The following is a 19,802-nucleotide window of genomic DNA, read 5'->3' on the forward strand; positions in this document are numbered from 1 at the left end:
CTGGGGTTTCTCCTTCACATTGGTCACTGGGTAGGAAGTAATGGATTTGCCAGCAGTCAACTTCAATAAACATACGAGTATCTAACTGGTAACAGTGCAATGTTATTGTTCCTTACCTCTCTCTCTAGCTCTTTTGTTGGAATACTGAGCGACTAGGGCAGCTGACTTTGGAAATTAATCTGCACTCGCCTCTATTCATGCCATGGACCATATCCTTAACAAGCTGTCACCTTGTCCCAATTATTAAAACTGGTTTTCAGACTCGAGATTTTGTCTTCTTAAAGGTAGCCAAGGTTTGGAAAAACTCTCCTAAAGAGTTCATACCTATTTAGAGTTCATCTTTATTCATATAATAAATGTTGTCATCTTTCCTTTATCTTATAAGTTGAAAGCCACTGTTCATGCGGGCTGATAAACTAACCCATTAACTGAAAAAGGAAACCATCCCAGCCTCTCATTCTCACTATTTTTCCTCTGTAGAAAGCAGGCTGTCTCTCCACGAGGCCTTGAGGAAAGTGATCCCTGACCCAGTTCTGAAAGACCTTCACCACTGAATCCATTCTGTATTGTGATGGCAGCTGTATATCTCTGTCCCAGCTGTTTTAATTTATCCAAAAAGTATTTATGCTTCTTAATAAAAATCTGGGGAATGCCCATCATATATTTTTATCTATAACAGTAGGATAGAATTGTACTTGCCAGGTTCTTATGGCCTGGATTGGCCACTATTGGAAACAGGATGCTGGGCTTGATGGACCCTTGGTCTGACCCAGTACGGCATGTTCTTATGTTAATCCTTAGTTTGATTTATCGATTGAGGGATAAAATATTTTGACCGCTTTCTCTGACTCCTCCAATTTCACCTCTCCTCTCCTGTCCCCTTCAACACAGCAGAAAGGGGAAAAAATGAACAGAAGGAAAGGGGCTGGATGAGGGAGCAGAATGAGGTGAGAACCTGAGCTCTATTTAAAAGATTGAATTAGGGGGTGGGGAAGAGTCAGGTCTGATTCTGTGGCAGTGTCCATTATGTGGTAAACTGCTAATTAGGAGGTTTCTCCAGTGGCTGCTAATACTGGTCCCAGTCAGATGATACATAGAGGGATTCGGACCCATATGCTAATAAGCCCGATTAGCCATTGCTTGAAGCACTACGTGGCTGCTGGGCTGCAGTTGCATCATTGGAGGAGGACCAGGGCTGGCTGGCCATGTCAGTCAAGGGGGCCTGTGGCCCTTCTCAATTTAGTAAAGGGCCTGGGAGTCATCATGCACCAGCTCCACCTTCGGATGACCTTGGCCAGAGTTCTGTCTAGTTTTTCCTCCTTGTGGGCTGTAGCCCATCCTTGTGTAAATGGAAATGTCATCGTTCTTTTCCAGTGCAGCCCTGTCTCCAAGCTCCCTGCAGTTCATTACTTTATTATTGTGGGGGGTTTTTTTTTTTTTAACATAAGAGCTATTCCACTTCCTTTCCGTTAACCCTGTCCTTCCTTAGATTATAGTTTAGCATGGTCATATCCCGTGCACGGGACTCATTGAAGCACAATGTGGTACATCAACTTGGTGCCATGCGCTGGAGTTAATTCTGGCATGACCCCAGAGGACGGCCTCGGTCCACTTCAAAAGCCAAAGAGAAGGTGGTGGAAGAGGAGCACGCTGAAGCCAGGTTTCGGGACGTGGCCCCACAGTCAGGAGCTGGTCTCCACACTGGGCCTTGGGGCCTAGCATTGGGCTGAGGCCCCTGCATTGGAACCCGGTCTCTGGCCCGGGTCACAGCTCCAGCCTAGGCTGAGGTTCAGGTCCAAGCCTAAAAGCCTGGGCTGGGTGTAGAGCATAGGCTTATGCAAGCTTGAGCATTCAGCCTCGGCCTAGAAGGGACATCCCCATGCTGAAACCTTAGCCTTGTGTAAACGTAGGCCAGGGTAGGTCTCTGCTGTATGCAAGGCCCAGCCCTTGGCTCTCCCCCAGACAGGGTAAGTTGGATACAGGTTTTACTGCCCTTTTTCTCCCCTCCCTTCTTCGTTTCCTCTCTCACTCCTTTCCCCCTATGCAGTTGTAATATAACTGCTGTATTATTGTTTGGTAGTATTGCAGTTGTAATATAATTGCTGTTTTATTTTATAGTGCTAGGTAATTTTGTTTTCTCATTACTGTTATCAGTTACCATGTTGTTCTAGTTTTCTGTAAAGTAATTGTTGCTGCTGTTCTGGTTTCTTGGAAACCGATCTGATGTTACCCTACAAATGTCCGTATAGAAAAACCTTTAAATAAAATAAATAAGTGAGGGCTGAGCCTGGCCCTGGCATTTTTTCAGATGGGAGAAAGAGGAGGGGGCTTTTGCCCCCTTTCCTTTTTTTTTTTAGCTTTTGTTTGTTTTTTAAATAAAATAAACATTTGACTAAACAAAATTGGTGGAAAATCAAATCCCAAAAAAAGGAAAATGTTTCTTCTTCCCACCCTAAAACACATGAATCTAGCCCCAAAGCAAAAACTCCCCCTGCCTTTTTCCCATAAGGGAATGAATCCAGCACAAAAGTGTTTGCAGGGAAAAAAAGGTGCTCCCAGAAATTACTTATGCCAATCCCTAGAAAGACCGGACTGACTTATCTCCTCTTTTACAGCTGGGCTGAGCTGACGGTAATGCAAAACATGAGGCCTCCTCTCTTCCATCCTGCGGGCACCTCTTTCATTTAAAAGGCACGCAGTTTGCTAAGGCAGCTTTCTAGCTCATTCTTCCATCCTGCCACTTTGGCCCAGGGGATCACAACTTGCAAGGGAAGGGCCACACAGGACAGTTAAAAGCACCAGGAAGACCTGAGGTGAGGAGGTTGTGGCATAAGGGTGAGGATGGGGGCCCATCTCAGCTCTGAGGAGTTGAAATGCTGGGTAGGAGTATAGCAGATAGAGGGTCAGTGCATGGTGTAGGTTGGTAATCCTGCTCTTTCCCCAGCAGCGGCCTCCAGGGGGAAGTGAGGGAGGGTACCTGGGGGTTGTACACTGGCTCCTTCCTTTCATCATCTGTGCCCTTCCTCCCCCAGCAGTGGCTCTTCTCGCCCCTGGGATGCTCTGTCTACTTTATAGTGAGGGGGCTCCAGTCTGGACCTTTTACTTACACATCTAGCACCACTGACGCTGGACCTCTCTCCATGCCCGTATGGCAATGGTTGGCCCTAGCTTTCTCTCTTTACGCAGCCAGCAATGCCAGGCTCTCAGGCTAGCGGCAACACTGCTGCCCCGGTCTCGCTGTTCAAACCTCAGCAGATAGGACTCTCTCTGCATGCCGCCACCTCCCCCACCAGGGCTCTGTCTTCATGGTCTGGTGCTACCTCAGCCTCTTGATTTGGGCTTCAACTATTATTTATTTCACTCTACCCCCTATCTGTTTTCCATGCTATCAACCACAACTGCAGGAATGAGGGGAGTGAATTTATTTTCTACCACTGCTCCTGAAGCTATCCAAAAGGTCAACATCACCTTTATTTTAATAAGCTAGCACTTCTTCCATAAGGTGTCATTAATCTCTCTCTAGAGGTAACTATGGCATTTAGATAAGAAAAAACCAAAGTTTTATCAATAGGTGCACCAATGCAGCTGGATGTGGATTCCTACATGGGGAGGATACTGCCATCCCGGAGTACCACAGCCAGCTGGGTTTCTGGGTACACCTCCCACATCATCAGTGTGGGTATCTATGTGCACTGCCTCCATTACATACAAAATATACTTCCTCCCTATTCAGTTTGTATGGCCTGACAAGCAGACCTGCCTATGGCACCCCCAGGCCTAGATTTGCCTATCCCTGTACCCATCTATAACAAACACTAAGGAAATAGATTTTAGCAGGGAGCTGCACTGACAAACCCAGTAGCACTTTCTCCTAGGCTCTGCTCCCACAGCCAAGCACCAGGCCCACTGTCTTAGAGGCTCAGAAGCTGTCCAGCCAAAAAGGACAAGCCTACATTTCAACAAAGTCCATTTGTCACATCTTAAGGCAAGGCACTTACACTTGTGTAAAATGCTACAACAGCAGTGTATTGAAAGCAAGAGGAGAACATCACTCCTGTGTTCATAAGAGCAGCCAGGGCTGGTGGGGTATCTGACACTGAGCAGCAGGGACAGCAGCCAGAGCTGGCAGGATGTTCATTCACTGCCCATAAGGAAGCAACAAAAATGATAAAAGCAAAACAGACTAGAGCTCTTCAGCTTAGAAAGCCTGGCCCTGAATAGGATCAAGGTTTATAAAATTATACAGGGGTAGAAATAGTAAATAAGCACTCTTTATCCTTTCACATCCTAAAACAAGGGAACATTTCCTGAAGTTAAGCAGCAGCAGATCTAAAACAGTTAGGAAGAAGTACCTTTCCATCTGTGCAGACTTAAGTTATGGAATCTGTTGCCAGCAGATCGAGTAAAGAAACTAGCATTGGCCTATAGAAAGATTCTTGACAAAATGCTGAAGCAAGTCCTTACAGAGGTAGTAGCCCTGGAGAGTTGGGAAGACCCTCCTTTACCCCTAGCAGTGAGCAACAGGAAAAGTTATTTGTAGGGGATCAACCAGGCAATTGTGAGCCAAACAGGTTACTTGGCTTGAGCTAGGATGCTGTGGTCTGCTCCAGCAGGGTAGGGCTTCTGTTCTTCAGTGAAGATTCAACAGAAACCTTTGAGAGCAGAAGTTGGACTACAAACAATTAGACAAAATCCTCTTTAGAGTCAACACCACTTCCCAACAGGCACAGAGCAAGATCCTTGCTAAGAGAGAAAATACAAGAATCTGGGACCCAGCTGTACAGAGCCAGGCTTGCATGGGCAGCTCTGTGATGACAGAGCAGACCACCTTTGTGACACATTGAGGAGGAAGTTTAATGTACTGATAGTCAATCCACTCCAAGTAGGATCCAGTAAATACTTAAGCATCTCCTCCTATAGGATTAGGGCAGTAAAGGCTGACCTTCAGAAAGGGTGTTGGGCTAGGACAGTCAAATGCAGAAGGTTATATACATTTGGCAACACATCCATGAATCTGGTCTCGTGGACAGGCAGCTTTAAAACCAGGTAATAAATGAGACAGATTACTAACGTGTTAGTGGGCAGGGAGGTAAATGCAGACCTAAATTCATAGTGTGTGTTAGATGCAAAAGCAAGGCAACTATTGTTGACATATTATAAAGTGAGTTCAAAGGTTAGTTACTCGCTCTCAGTATCTAATCTGAAGTAGGTGTAGTCCTATAAATGCAAACTGAAAGGGAGCTGTGCTGCAATAGTTAAGGTACATAGAGTTGGGATAATCCTTTCAAAATTAGTGAAAAATAGTCCAACTGCTCTCAGTACTGTGCATTATAATGCCTGTCATTAGAAATGTCTTGGCTCTAGTTCTTTGCCATCATCACTTAATCTTAACAGAACCCACTCTGTGAAATATGATTAAACTTGTCCAGTGCCTCTGCAAGAAGGGTGACATCCTCACAGATGTTTGGGGAGGGGTAGGGCACACCTAACCAGTCAGGCTTTTCAGGATACCCATAAACTAATATGCATGAGAGATTTGCCTGCACTGCTTCCACCGATCTCATGCATAGGCACGGCCGATATCCTGAAAACCTGACTGGTTAGGTGTGCCCCACTGAATGGGAGGGGAAGGCATCTCTCCATATAATATGGAAGGAGAGGGCTGTTTACACATACAGTAAAGGCACATTATCAAGAGGTCAAACAAGTAGCAGGCACTTTTTTTTTACCAGACTAATCTACAGATGTGCAGAGTTTGAGAGCTCTGCACTCCCATTAGGGCAGTGCACAACAAGCCTAGGATGTTGCCCAAATATACAAATAAACACTGTTACACTGCCGGTGTTTTTCTAAGCAGACAAACATGACAACCACACTATATGGCCCTACGTAAGAGCGCTCGTTCAGTGAACAGCACTGCCTCTGTAAGCGCCCTGTTATTGTGGGTGCCATTACCCTTGTGACCATTAAGAGCAACTGTCCTGCTATTCTGTACCTCTTAAGAAGAGCAAGGGGGAAGACAAGTTAACAGGTCGTTAATCAGATGAACTGAATACTTAGCTAGTAACTTGGCCAAAATGTTTCAGATCCAGCTGAAAGCTCCATGAAATTTAAGACAATTTTCCATTCATTCTTTAATGAAAGAGCAAAGTGAAAATCTCAGTGACTTACAGTGAAGACTCAAGCCAAGTGCTACTGCACTTTAGACAAACACGCCTTTCCAACAAACCAGCTCTTTACAATATTACATTTGTTGTTAATCTTGCACTATAGCCTTGTTAAAAAAAATGTGTCATCCATAGTACGTTTTATATTAATTTCTATTAAAAAATCCACCCATGTCCAGTGCAATTCAAACTACTGTGGTTTCCAAGCCAGGCAAATAGCAGGAAAAACATAAAACCCAAAACAAAAGAACACTAAACATTGAGTAGGTGATGAGGCTTTCCATGTTACACTTTAAAACCCTTGGTATCTTCTAAGAAATGCACATCCGATGTGAGAATTCTACTCTAGAACACATCTGGAATTTAGTCACACACAAAAAAAAAAAGCTGCTTGAGAATTTCCTCATAAAGTCACTCATAAATCATCTTTGAATGCAAAGAAATCCTTGGCATTCCAGTCAGTGCCTGGAGGAAAAACAACCGTGAAAAACAGGCAGCTCCGACTTCCACTCTGTCTCCTCTCTACGCGCCAAGTTTGGTGGTCAGAGAGCAAAAGACAGCAATTCCAGGTAAAAAAGTATAGTAGTAAAAAAACAAACAAACCACACAAAAAAAAAAAGTCACCCTTGTAAAAAAAAAACACACAAAAACAAAACACTGCACAACCAGAACTCAGTGTCCCAGTTTCTAACACTATCTATTGCAACCACCACTTACAAGCAGCCGATCTAGAATGAGACGCACAGCATTCAAAGCTACATCCAGCCCTCGTAGAGTACCTGAATACCCAGTGTCACAGCTCTCCTCCCCTGGGCTTACAGAGGACAATTTTTAAACTGAACTAAAAAAACTTTCTTCTGATTAAAAGCAATATATATATATATCTCTCTATATTAAAAGAAATTCTCAAACCATTCCAACTCTTAAGTCCCAACTATATGTAACTGACAATAAGCGAAACAAAATTCTCTATTCAAAAAAAAAAAAAATTTAAATAAAACATTTTAGCTTAAAAAAAAAGCAAATTTGTAAACAAGAGTGCTTCCAGTGAACTCACACGTGCCAGAGGTTCGAGTACACACAACCCCCCCTCTCCCCAGTAACTGCTTCTTGTAGAATTTCAGCCTGTTTTGTTAGCTCAGACCTTTCTGGGTTCAGCAAGAGATTTCAAGATCCGCTGAGCGACGGCATCTTTTGCTCGCTCATGTTGCTCTGGGAAGCCCTGTTTATCTGGTATGACCCATATGTAGCCGCTATAGGCGACTGGGTACCCTGGGATCACCACCTGATACCAGAAACGCAGCCAGCCATTGGGGCTCAGCGCCACGATATTGGTCAGGAATACGGGGCTGCCCAGCTGCATCCTCTGGCAGAAAGCGTGCAGTATGTCCACCGTGGTCAGCGGGGGCTTCAACTGCTGTGCACTCTCACTAGGAGCAGGCTGCTGGCCGGGGGAAGAGAGGGCGTGCCTGGAGGATTTGCCATTGTCCCGAGTGGCTGTAGCTTTTGCCAGCTTCTGCTTCATGTCTGGTTTCAGCCAGTCTATGGCAAGCTGCTGTCCACAGAGATGTGCATTATCTATTTAAAAAAAAAAAGAAAAAAAAAGAGAGAAAAAGTGATATTTTAAAGGCTCACAGCTCAATAGAGCAGGGCTTACCTAATTATGGCAAAAAAAAACACAAAAAAAAACACTACTGCAATAAAAAGGATGCCCTGCTTATGGTAAACACTTTAAACAAGAACCCAAATACAAGTATGAAATACCAAAAAAATAAATTCATCTAAGGAAAAGGTTCTAAATGTGCTTGAACAAGTGCATATTACTTCATGACCATCATACAGACACCCCCAAGTAACTCAGTGGCAGAGATAAATGGTCTCCAAATGGACTGCATAGGACTTACAAGCCTCCATTTTGATAGTAGTTTTTTTTTCTTTTTATAATGCAAGTAAAAGCACTTAACTTACTGTTCATGGCTCAAACCTTGTATCTGTGAGTACTGTCCGACCCTGTCTGTTTTGTTTTATCTAGTTAGAAAATCTCCCATTCCTATCAGCATCTGTCTGGCAATGTCTTATTTTCTTTACTAAGCCCTGTTTTCCATGTGTTAAAGGATGCCTTTTTTGGCTTAGATGGCCTCCTTCACAGCACCTTTTAGTCATGCCAGCAGATGCTTGTGCTTCGGACCTTTTTGAAAAATTCTGTGGAATACGTTTTATCTGGGCTTCCAAGATGGTATTTTTAAGCCATCTCCATGCCTCATGCAGCTTAACCCTTGCACCTCCTTTTAGTTTCCCTTTCTAAATAGTCATCTTATCAGACGCTCCCTTTTTAAAGTTATGTTACTGCAGCGGTTTTATTTATTTTTCTTCCAGTGCTTTCTAATTTGATTACATTATATTCATGATTGCCAAGCATCTCCACCATCTACAGGAAGTAGATATAAGGCAGTATATCTAGTGAATTCATGTCTCCTATGAAGAATCGGACCAATTTAATTCATTTTGGAAAAAAAAATCCCCTATGATAGTGTACACAAGTCTTAAAGATCGGAATAGAGCCACAGGACAGCTCTCACATTCTTTAAGGGACAACCATATGTCCAACCAGATTACAGATTCCCTTGCAGGCCATGTGTTAGAGGAATAGCTTGCAAATAAACTAACCCAACTGCGAGGGATATTAATCATGTGCTCAGCACATCTCTCTGCAATATTTAACATAGAGGATGAGTGGACAGATTAATCTGATAAGATGAATGCTAGCACAAGTCGAGTGAGGCTTTTGAAAAGGAACTTTTACCAGCTTTGTTTTTTTTTTTTGGTTGCTGTTGGTATCTAACCAGGCAGACATCTGCCTAACTGGGTACTGGCATTGCCTCTTGAAAGTGTTGAATTTTGATCCTGCTGAATAAAACGGGAACTCCAAAACCAATGATTCAAGATTTTTTTTTTTTTTTTTTTTAAATAATCTCGATCCACTTGAAAACCTGATGGCTAATGCAACAGGTGAAAAATGAGATGAACTGAAGATTGTCAGCAGGGCTCTGTCAGATTAAAACCACAGCCCACTTTACATACAGTGCCGTGTTAAAAAAAAATCATGTCTTCCCACTTGTACACTTCACCTTCTGTTAAAATACATAAGGATTTATTTCACTGATCTATACAACACTCTACACTTTCACTGTGAAAGACTTAGAGAGACAATTCAAAAGCAATTACACACATAAAATACAAGGTCTTTAACTGCATAAAGTCTTCACATCCTTGTTAGAGCAAACCCAAATTAGCTCAGTTTTGAAAAAATTGCCTGAAGACCCATAAATTGACTGGAGCCCATCTATGTCCAGTAATCGGGCTGATTCAAATACTCCTGGGTGTGCAGTCAAGCATATGAAGAGCATTTGAAGAAAGAAGCCAACAGGTCAAACTTCTCCCAAAAGAACTGTGGGATGTTATTCAACAAGGTACACACTGGGGGACGGCTATAAGAACATTTCAGTGTATTTTTATATCCCTGGGGGGGGGGGGGGGGCACGGGCACCGTTATGGCTCACTGTAAAATGGAAACACAGTTCAGCATCACCAAGACGGTGTTGCGATCAAGCCATCCCCTCCAGAGTCAGTAGCCAAGGCTTAAGGAAATTGCTGTGGGAGGTCACTGTGAAGCCAAAGATTTTAAGAGAACTAGAGAGATCGCTGGCTGAGATTGGAGAAAACATGGATTGTTCAACAATCTCAATATCACTCCATGGCCTGTATGGGTGGCTGGCAAGAAGTAAACCACTACTGAAAAAAAAAGCCATGATGTACCGCAAAGCATTGGCAAGAGACACTGCAGGCAGTGTGGGAGAAAGGTCTCATCTGACCACAAACCTAAGTGGAACTCTTTGGCCTCAATGCTAAGTGATGTGTGCGGCATAAAACAAAGAACATCGCCCTGCCAGCACTATGCATACAGTAAAGCATGGGGGCGGCAGCATTATGTCCTGGGGATGCTCTGCGGCAGCGGGGGGACAGGGAGTCTTGTGAAAAACACGAGGGAAACAAGGATGGTGGGAAAACCTGTTCCAGTCTGCCACTGACCCGCCACGGGGAGAAGGTTCACCTTTCCGCAGCACTGGGTTTATGTGGCCTTGCTTTATTGGGCGCGTTGACTGTATCTGCAGAGATCGGTGGATCAGTGGAATAGAAAGTGTGGAAATAAAAGAATGACCCTGAGTACGAAGCAAAACCAGATGGAGTGGCTTAGCAAGAAGCGAATGTCCTCAAGTGGCCCAAAGCCCACACCAGAATCCAACAGAAAAATCTGTGGCAAGACGCAGACTGCAGTCCACGGATCAACGTGGAAGAGCTTGAACTCTTGTGCCAAGAAGAATAGGCAAAAATGCATCACTCCACTGTGCAACGTTGGTAGACACTTATCTTAAAATAACTCAGAGCTGTTAATACTTCAGAAGGGGCTTCCACTAGCTACTGAGCTCAGGGGATGTGAGGACTTTTGTAATCACGACTTTTGGAATATTTCTATAATAGCTCTTTCACGCTGAAAGTTTACATCATGTGGTATAGATCAGTGGAAAACCACTTTCGTGCACTGTGATTTGTATTTTTTCCCTAGTGTGTGAGGACTTCATGCACTGTACAGGAGAGCCCCGTTTAAAGCAGTACCTTCCACTAAAGCTTTCTTGGCCATTGCAGCTGCCCGGTGAGAATTGTACTTTGCAACGGCAAAGCATTCATGTTTACTGGAGGGACTGGGATGCAGCGAGAGCTCCAGCAACCCCGTCGTCACTTCTTGCAAGACCCTTTTCAATTCCTCCTGCCCCAGAGAGCAGGGTAGGCCGTCCACAGACAGCTCACACTTTTCGGTGCTCCTGCAGACTATAATGTGACAGTCTTTCTGCAGCTCAAAGTTATTCAGTGCTCGGATGGCAGCCAGGGCGCTGCGCCTGTTTGTGTACTTGGCATAGGCAAACCCACGATTCAGGCCGCTGAAGGTCATCATCAGGCGAAACTCATACAGTTTCCCCACACTCTGGAAGAGGGGGATCAATCTGTCTTCATAGATGTCCTGGGGAAGTTTACCAATGAACACCTCGGAGCCAGGGGGAGGAAGGCTTCCTATCCACCCTGCAGAATAAGAAAATACAGATATTAATGGAATAGTTTTATACACATGCCTATAAAATGTTAGAAGAGACAGGTATGACTTTTTTTTTTCTGTTTTACACTAGTCTGCACCACTGGCATACAACACTCGGAGCTGGAGACTTACAGAGCAGTAAATGGCAGCTATTTAAGCATCTCAAGCTCGTTGGGTGAGAAAAAAGCTGGCCCTGGGTCACCGGATGGGGGGGAGCAGCTGCAACTCCTGCAGCCCAGGGTGGCTCCCCTGCCACTAGAGGAGCCGCAGCTGGTGGGTGGGAGGAAGGGAAGAGGAAAAATAGATCACTTGAAAAAACAGGGCTGGTGACTGGCAAGGCCACCCCGGTAGATTTGGACAGAAACATCTTTTGGCAGAAGTGCTACTGGCACCAACATCTGCACAAGGAGCCATGGGACAGATGCAAGCTCCTATACTGCCCGGACACCACAACCATCTCAGCCGCTACTCCCAAGCCACGTGTCCTGCCCACCCCCTCCCTTCCCCTCGCCAGTTCCAAGGGTGGACGCAGTTACAGTACAACTTTTAGCAATACGGCTTTTCGCACGTCTACCAGGTCCTTAACGCGTAACTAAACATAACCACAAAGCTGGCCTCACTGGGTACATTTTTGGACAAGAAAGCGAACCATTGTTTCAGCCAGTGCTGCCTCCTGGCTGAGATCCACCGTACTGGCCAAGAGCCAGGCTCGTGCCTCAGGCGCATGGCCACTTGATCTTTCTGAATTACGAGCTCATTTAACGGAGGCTCTGGGCAGACATGCTGATGACAGATTCACCCCCCTCCCCTCCCCCAAGGCTGTGCAGAGACAACAGTGCCCTCTGCTGGATTAGCCATGCATTTGGAGAAATCCCCAAATTGCACTCTTTCCTTCCTGTTTGGATGAGCTCGCTCCTTTTTCAGTAACACAAAAGGTGAATGGGAAAACAATTTTATGCCATAAAGGTCCTGGCCTTTATTTTTGAGCTCTTTAAAAAAGGATTAAGCACAGCAGCAATTTGAGTTGAACAGTCTGGGGCTTCTGTTCTGTTTTGCCTCCGGCTCAGAGCAGACATGTGGCCTTGGTTCTCTTGGGGTTTTTTGGGGGTGGGGGCGGGGGGGGGGGGGGGGTGATTGGGGGCGGGAGGTTCTGTCCAGTAATTCAGAGCTAGTCCAGACCTAACTAGTCTAAGCACTACAGGAGCAGTACCCTCCATAACTGTAGAGAGGTCCTGAGGTCTGGCCTGATCAGTCCAAACAGGTCCATCTTGGAGAGAAGCACTGAGGTCCCTGCAGTGTAACATGGCCGTCATCCTCAAGCATCGAAAGCTTCCAGATGCCTTCACAGGGTCCCTTTTGCCTTTGGGCCTGCAGCAGACCAAGCACAGTACTGAAGGGAAGTGCTGCAGGTGGTCCACGCAATCTTTCTGAGGGAGGTACTCCTATGCCTGGGACACTACTTATGCTGCCAGTACTGGCTGGACTGGAGAATGTGGGACACGATGCTGGGCTCAATGTCCCATGGGCCTGGCCCAGCATAGCATTTATCGTCTAATAGGCTGAAGCGTTGCTAGGTCTCATAACCCCTCCCCCAACCAGGGGGTTCACCCCCCACAACTGAAGCAGTTGTGCCCTGTGCGACCCTCACTTGGCCCCGATCCCCATCATGTGCTTTAGTACTGTACCCCGGGAGAGAAAGAGTCATCTACCAGAAAAACATCTGTGGCTTTTAAATCAACAAGGATTGATAACATGGAAGAAAAATCAAGTCGGGCTGCATGGCAGCACTGAAAATATGAAAACAGATATAAAAGAAAAAAAACCCATCCCATATCTACAGCCACTGCTCCCTGTAAGCTGTGCACAGGCAGGTCAGGAACCCCCGTGCACAAGAAATCCTGATACTTGCATCTCACTGGCTCATAGCCTGCAAGTTATACACAAAGAAAAGATTGCGCACAATGGCCTTTCAAAAGTTAGAGGAACACTGGCTACAGCGGCCACCATTTTACTAGTAGAAATTAAAGACCCCATTAATGTCAGTCATTTTTTTAAATTATTTCCTTCACCAGGAAGTCTGACCAGTTTGGTCCGCTGACACTTCTGGCGATTTAAAAAAAAAAAAAAAAACAAAAACAAAAAAAACCAAAACACACCAAACAAACAAACCACCCAGGAGATTTAATCCTCCCAACTTTGAAGAAAAATATTCTGTCCCCAATGGAGTCTAGCGGCAGCTGGTTTACCCGTTCCCCCCTGTGCTGTACAACTTTTCAATCTCAGCCAAAAGGCCAAGAAGGGACCCATCCTCAGCTCGTGGCTCTTAAAAGGCGAGAGAAGCAATCCCGGGTACTCTGATAGCACCCAATCTTAATCCCCGCCGCCCCCAGCCCCTGAAGTCTGAATACATTTCTACGTACCGGGCGGGGGTCCTCCATATTTCCTCTGACCATTGACCTGAACCAGGCCGATTCCAGTCTCTCTCACCCAGGCCAGCAGCGCAGCTTTGTTTACAGGATTCACTGCATTCAGCCACATCTGAGAAAGAACCAGAGTTATAATTCAAGCCAGCGGTACTAAATACAGTCAAGACCAGAAGAATTTCTAAAGACCCCCCTTCAATACCATCATCTTTTCCCAGAACTCTCATTCCAAGTGTGAAAAAAAAAAAAGGTTTGGGGCCCTGGCTATTTCCTCCTAGAAAACCCTATGCCAATCCTACACTATAGATGAAAAGTGACACTAACCTTGGGAAGAATGAGGAGAGAGCGACTTAATATAAGATTTTCCATACTGGGTCAGAACAAAGATCCATCAAGCCCAATACCCTGTTTCCAACAGTGACCAATCCAAGTTGCAAGTACCTGCTGCTTATCGCAAGATTTCTGCAACTCCACCTTAATGGTTTATGGACTTTTCCTCCAGGAAACTGTCCAAACGTTTTTTGAAATGCAGCTACCTAACAGCTTTCACCACATCCTCTAGCAACAAATTCCAGTGCTTAATTAGCATGGAGTAAAAAAAACCAAAACACACATTCTTATTTTTAAATGTACAACTTAGTAACTTCATTGTTCATCCCCTAGTCGTTGAACTCAGAAAGCAACATATACAATTCCATAAACCTCTATCATATCTCCCCTCAGCGTCTCTTCTCCAAGCTGAAGAGACCTAACCTCTAGCTTTTCTTCAGAGAGAAATTGTTCCATCCCCTTTATCGTTTTGGTTGCCCTTCTCTGTACCTTTTCTAATTCTGCTTCATCTCTGAGATGTGGGGACCAGAACTGCACACAGTACTCAAGATGAGGTTGCCCCATGGAGTGATACAGAGGCATTAGGATATTCTGTTTTATCTTCCATTCCTTTCCTAATAATCCCTGGCATTCTATTTGCTTTCTTGGCTGCTGCTGCACACTGGGCAGAACATTTCAACTTATTTTCAACAATGATATCTAGATTCTTTTCCTGAATGGTGACTCCTAATGTGAACCTTGCATAGTGTAGCTATAATTTCGGTTACTCTTCCCTAAGTGCATCACTTTGCATTTGTCCACATTAAATTTAGTGTGCCATTTGTGTGCCCAGTCGGATAATAGAAAGACTAGGGGGTACTCCATGAAGTTAACATGTAGCACATTTAAAATTAATCAGAGAAAGTTCTTTTTTACTCAATGCACAATTAAACTCTGGAATTTGTTGCCAGAGGATGTGGTTAGTGCAGTTAGTATAGCTGTGTTTAAAAAAAAAGGATTGGACAAGTTCTTGGAAGAGAAGTCCATTACCTGCTATTAATTAAATTGACTTAGAAAATAGCCACTGCTATTAATTGCATCAGTAGCATGGGATCTTCTTAGTGTTTGGGTAATTGCCAGGTTCCTATGGCCTGGATTGGCCACTGTTGGAAACAGGATGCTGGGCTTGATGGACCCTTGGTCTGACCCAGTATGGCATGTTCTTAGGTTCTCCCAGTTTTGTAAGGTCCTCTTGTAATTTCTCAGCTTTGAATAACTGTCATCGGTACATTTGATCTCATTCATTGTTCCTATTTCCAGGTAGTTTATGAATATATTAAAAAAGCATCGGTCCCAGAACAGATCCCCTGTGGCACTCCACTATTCACCTCTCTCCATTGGGAACATTTATCATTTAGCCCTACTCTGTTTTCTATCATTTAACCAGTTCCCAATCCACAAGAGGACACTGCTCCCATCCCAAGACTTTTTAATATTGTTTCCATGTGAAAACACCAACATAGGAGGCTCTCTAAAAACAGTATATTGTGCCAAAATTGTGCATTCATTTTTGTAATGATCTTACAAATGTGTGGCAGACTGAGCATGCCCAGCATGCCACTATCCATGCGTCCATGCACGGTCCCTCTTCAGGGGTTGTGGAGCTCATGCTCTTTTTGTCTGTGGAAAACGTTGTGCGGTCTGTTTTTCAACACTCCTACATTGGGTCCCTCGATTCCTCCCAGCTTTAGCTAACTGGGTGGCATGGTAAGTTTTGTTTTTTTTTTTCCTCACAACGTGCAGTCGTTCATCCAATAGTGGAGCCCTTGAGGCCCAGCAGCCATCGACTGCTCGTCAGCCTTTTTTTTTGTGCATTCATAGTATTGGGTTTTCACCGATGCCCTCGGACTATGTCCATCACGGACCCACATGAGATGTTCTCTGCCTTGGGGCATTGCACGACATCAGGAGGTGTTGGTTCTGCGATCAGATGACCCCCATGGGCCGGTGCGCCTGCTTGGACAAAATGGAGAAGCTCTTTTGAGTCGAAATCTGAATCCTCAGCATTGGGGCAGTCTACTCCGAAGGGCCATAGAGAGAACTGGGGCTTCGGTGTCCACCCCTCCACCAGGATCTTTGATGGATAAAGTTAGTTTTTGGGTACTTGCCAGGTACTGGTAGACTGCATTGGCCCCTGTTGGAAACAGGATGCTGGGCTTGATGGACTTGTCTGACCCAGTATGGCATGTTCTTATGTTCTTATGGTGCTGGCGATTGTCCTCCCTTGATATCATCAGGTTCATCTCCATTGCCCTTGGTGCTGGATAAAGACCGGGCCAAGCACCGTGGTTGCATAAGAAAAGACCTCCATGGTTGCATTAGGGATCTTGGCACGCAACATGAATTCTTTACTCCTTTATCAAGTCTCTAAACACTTGTATCACAATTTTATTTAGTTTTATTGATTGTCAGGTCAGCAATGAGGGACACCTCATCTATTGGTCAACATAAGTCTATACAAGGTGGAACTTCTCCGTTTGGTAGGCGCATGATGTTTGATCTGGGATGAACTTGAATTATGCTTTCCCTCTGGATGGCGTTTTGTTTTTAAAACAGCATGCGACTTGTACGTTCACACGTATATTTGATCACCTGTCCCTGTAAGAAATATATAGGCAAAGCTAAATGAATGATTCACACTAGACTGAGCCCAAAAGGTGCCTGAATACTGAAAAATGGGAAGCTGAACAGAAGCTGAATGGGTATTAAAGTCACCCAAGATCACTGAATGCTTTCCACCTGCTGCCCTTTGACAAAAAAGGAAAAAGGAATGAAGCTGGAGCAGACAGAAAAAAAAAAAAAAAAAAGTTGCTCCCTTTTCAACTTCTCCTCACACTGCCTGCAGTCTTACTCCTGGGGGAATTCTGCACACAATATTGAAAAAATAATCTGCAAAATTCTGCACAGTAAAAATAGAATCACTGAAAATGTTAAAGGCAATGCATAACTTTACATTCTTTTATAGTTCTCCTGTGGAAAAATTCTGCATAAGTACATAAGACCCAGACCCTGCCCTCTAGGCTTCAATCTCCACAACCCAGGCAGGCTCAACCCTTCCCTCCTACCCACCCAAGCTAAACCTCCAGCTTTCCCTCATCCCACATTCGACCCTCCCCAGCTCACTCCCTCTCCTTCCCCAGACTCAATACCCACCCCCTATTTTCCCTCCCCTCAGCTCAATACCTGCTCCCTGCTCTCCGTGTCTCCCAGACTCAATACCTGCTTTCCATCACCCACCTCCCCCTCACCACTCTTCTCCCCCCTTAGCATCTATCTCCTACCAGGCCACTTCCCCCAATCCCTTAAACTAAGCAATTCCTCTCCCCTTCTCAATAGTCTATTGTGTTAGGGGGTGCGGCCTCTAAGCCTGCCCACCTCCAGCTCACCACTGTCCCGGGCTGGGAGCCAGGCAAGACCAGGGCAGCGGTTTTGCTGGGTGCAGCAGAGCAGGAAAGCTCCCGCCAGCCCGATCTGCTCTTTGCTGCCAGGAGGCGCCACGGATGAGGGAAAGAAACCACCTCCTGCTTCCAGCCCCGGTCCCTCACCTCCTTCCTTTTCTGGCCCTGCTTCTATGGCAGACTGCACACAGGTGGTGAATTCCATGCACATTTTAATTTATTAAAAATGTATACGTCTATCTACTTTTCTAGGCAGTTTCCCTAAAAGTTCATAAGTAAAACAAAAAACAAACATGATAAAATACACACACCATAAAAATATTTCAAACATTATAAAAAACACAATACATAAAATAATCATAAGACAAGTGATAAACTACACAGAAAAGTAATAAGTGCAATGCACAGAATTCCCCCAGGAGTGTCTGTTCCAGCCTTACCCTTGCCTCTCCCTGGGGGAACAGAAGGGAAAGGGAGAGGATGGTGCAGTCACTAAAGAGCAGAAACTAGCTCTGCTCCCCTCCTTCTACAGCCTGTCCTCCCCTGAAGGAGAGGATAGAAAAATTAGTTCTTACCTGCTAATTTTTGTTCCTGTAGTACCACAGATCAGTCCAGACTCCTGGGTTTTCCATCCCTGCCAGCAGATGAAGACAAAGTTTTACTGACACTGTACATAACCTAGTGTGACACCTGCAGTTCCCCCCAGTATCGACCTGTATCCAAGCCAAGATGACCTTAACACTAAAAACCCTAAATGCAAACTCCCCCATCAAGCAGGGGAGTGGGGTGAAGCTGCAGCCCAATGGAAACTTGGAAAACCATGCAAGTAAACAGCTTTGAAAAGCCCCAACAATGCTACATTATATATTACTTACCTGTACGAGTGGACGCCTCCTAAAGGTGGGTCTCTGAACTGATCTGTGGTACTACCGGAATGAAAATTAGCAGGTAAGAACCAGATTTTCCTTTCCTGTTCATACCCAGATCAGTCCAGACTCCTGGGATGTACCCAAGAGGGATCTGCAGAGTCCCGCTCACAGAACACTCCCCAAAGCACATGGAAGCCGGAGCCCAGACATCCAAGAGAACATCTGGCAAAAGGGTATAGCGACCTCCAGGTAGTCGCTGTGCAAATCTCCCGTAGAGAAAACAGCTGTGATTTGGCCCAAGAGGTCACCTGAGAACACATCGCGTGAACCCTTAAGCCCTCAGGCACAGGTCTACCATGAGATATATAAATTGAGCCCAACGCCTTCTTAAGCATTAGAAGCCTTCCACTCCACAGACCCAACAAGTGATTGGATCTACAAAAATCAATAGTGATCTTCAGACAGCCCCAGAAAGCACACCTTACAACCAAGAGCTTACATTCTCTCGTGTGAGGCGTGGAGGCTTCCAAATCTGGAAAGGCTGGAACTTCCACAGTCTGAGATGGAAGGCCAAAACCATCTCTGGTAGGAAGGAAAACACCGTGCACGACCCCCCCAAATCTGAAATCTGCCAAAAAAATAGCCCACACGATTTTTTTTTTTTTAACTCTGAGAACAAATAAAGACACATAGAAACCAATATTTTCCTTTGGGTGCAGAGGTTCGGGTTCCAGGAGCAAAGGCCGCATGGCAGATCAGAAAGGAGCCAGACCACTGGCTATATCTCAGTCTCCTTTAGCGACTCTGCCCGTGACAAATCGTATAAGAGGGATACTTCCCTGCTCCACTGGCCTTCCAGTGCAGAACTGCCAGCAGGTTCCACAGCTGCCTCACAGGGATGAGGGACCTGGACCGCCAGATGTCCATCCATGGACCTCCGGACCGAGCTACCAGAAGGGTCACCAACCTCAGCCGCCTCAATCCAGGAATGCAGTCCCAGCAGAACTCATAACCCCCTGGGAGGATCCAGATTTTGTCTTTTAATCTCTCTCTCCAGACTGCAGGTTTTACAACATCTACCATCCTAGTCTTTGCATTTCTTGAAAAAGCAAATAACCAATTTACATTTACCCATTCTATTCCATTCATGATTTTATAGACCTCTAAATCGTATCCCCTCAGACCTCTCTTCTCCGAGCTAGACAGACCCAGCCACTACAGTCTTTCCATTCCCTTTATTTAGTGGCCCTCCTCAGTATGTTTCCCAATGCAACCATATCTATCTTTTTTGAGATGCTGCAACCAAAACTATACATATTACAGCCTCACCATGGAGCGATAGAGACCCTGACATCCTCTGTTTTATTCTCCATTCTCTTCCTAATTCCTAACAGTTTGCTTTTTTGACCACCTCCTTACACTGAGCC

General features: G+C 45.1%; 1 protein-coding gene across 4 annotated transcripts in view; it reads right to left on the reverse strand.

Moving 5' to 3' along the window:
- Positions 1–3,969: 3,969 nt before the first annotated feature.
- DND1 (DND microRNA-mediated repression inhibitor 1) overlaps positions 3,970–19,802 on the reverse strand; it is a 28,557-nt gene continuing 12,724 nt past the window's right edge. Inside the window, exons 2-6 of one of the 4 annotated variants that reach the window (XM_029583944.1) lie at positions 18,082–18,140; positions 15,634–16,706; positions 13,737–13,854; positions 10,842–11,303; positions 3,970–7,745 (exon numbers count right to left, since the gene is read on the reverse strand). In XM_029583944.1, coding sequence (XP_029439804.1) covers positions 7,306–7,745; positions 10,842–11,303; positions 13,737–13,854; positions 15,634–15,717 — 1,104 coding nt within the window. In that variant the 5' untranslated portion in view covers positions 15,718–16,706; positions 18,082–18,140 and the 3' untranslated portion in view covers positions 3,970–7,305. The remainder of the gene's footprint in view (positions 7,746–10,841; positions 11,304–13,736; positions 13,855–15,633; positions 16,707–18,081; positions 18,141–19,802) is intronic. The other 3 variants (XM_029583945.1, XM_029583947.1, XM_029583946.1) reach the window with 3 other exon arrangements.

The sequence above is a fragment of the Rhinatrema bivittatum genome, chromosome 18, assembly GCF_901001135.1.
Source record: "Rhinatrema bivittatum chromosome 18, aRhiBiv1.1, whole genome shotgun sequence".
Taxonomy (NCBI): domain Eukaryota; kingdom Metazoa; phylum Chordata; class Amphibia; order Gymnophiona; family Rhinatrematidae; genus Rhinatrema; species Rhinatrema bivittatum.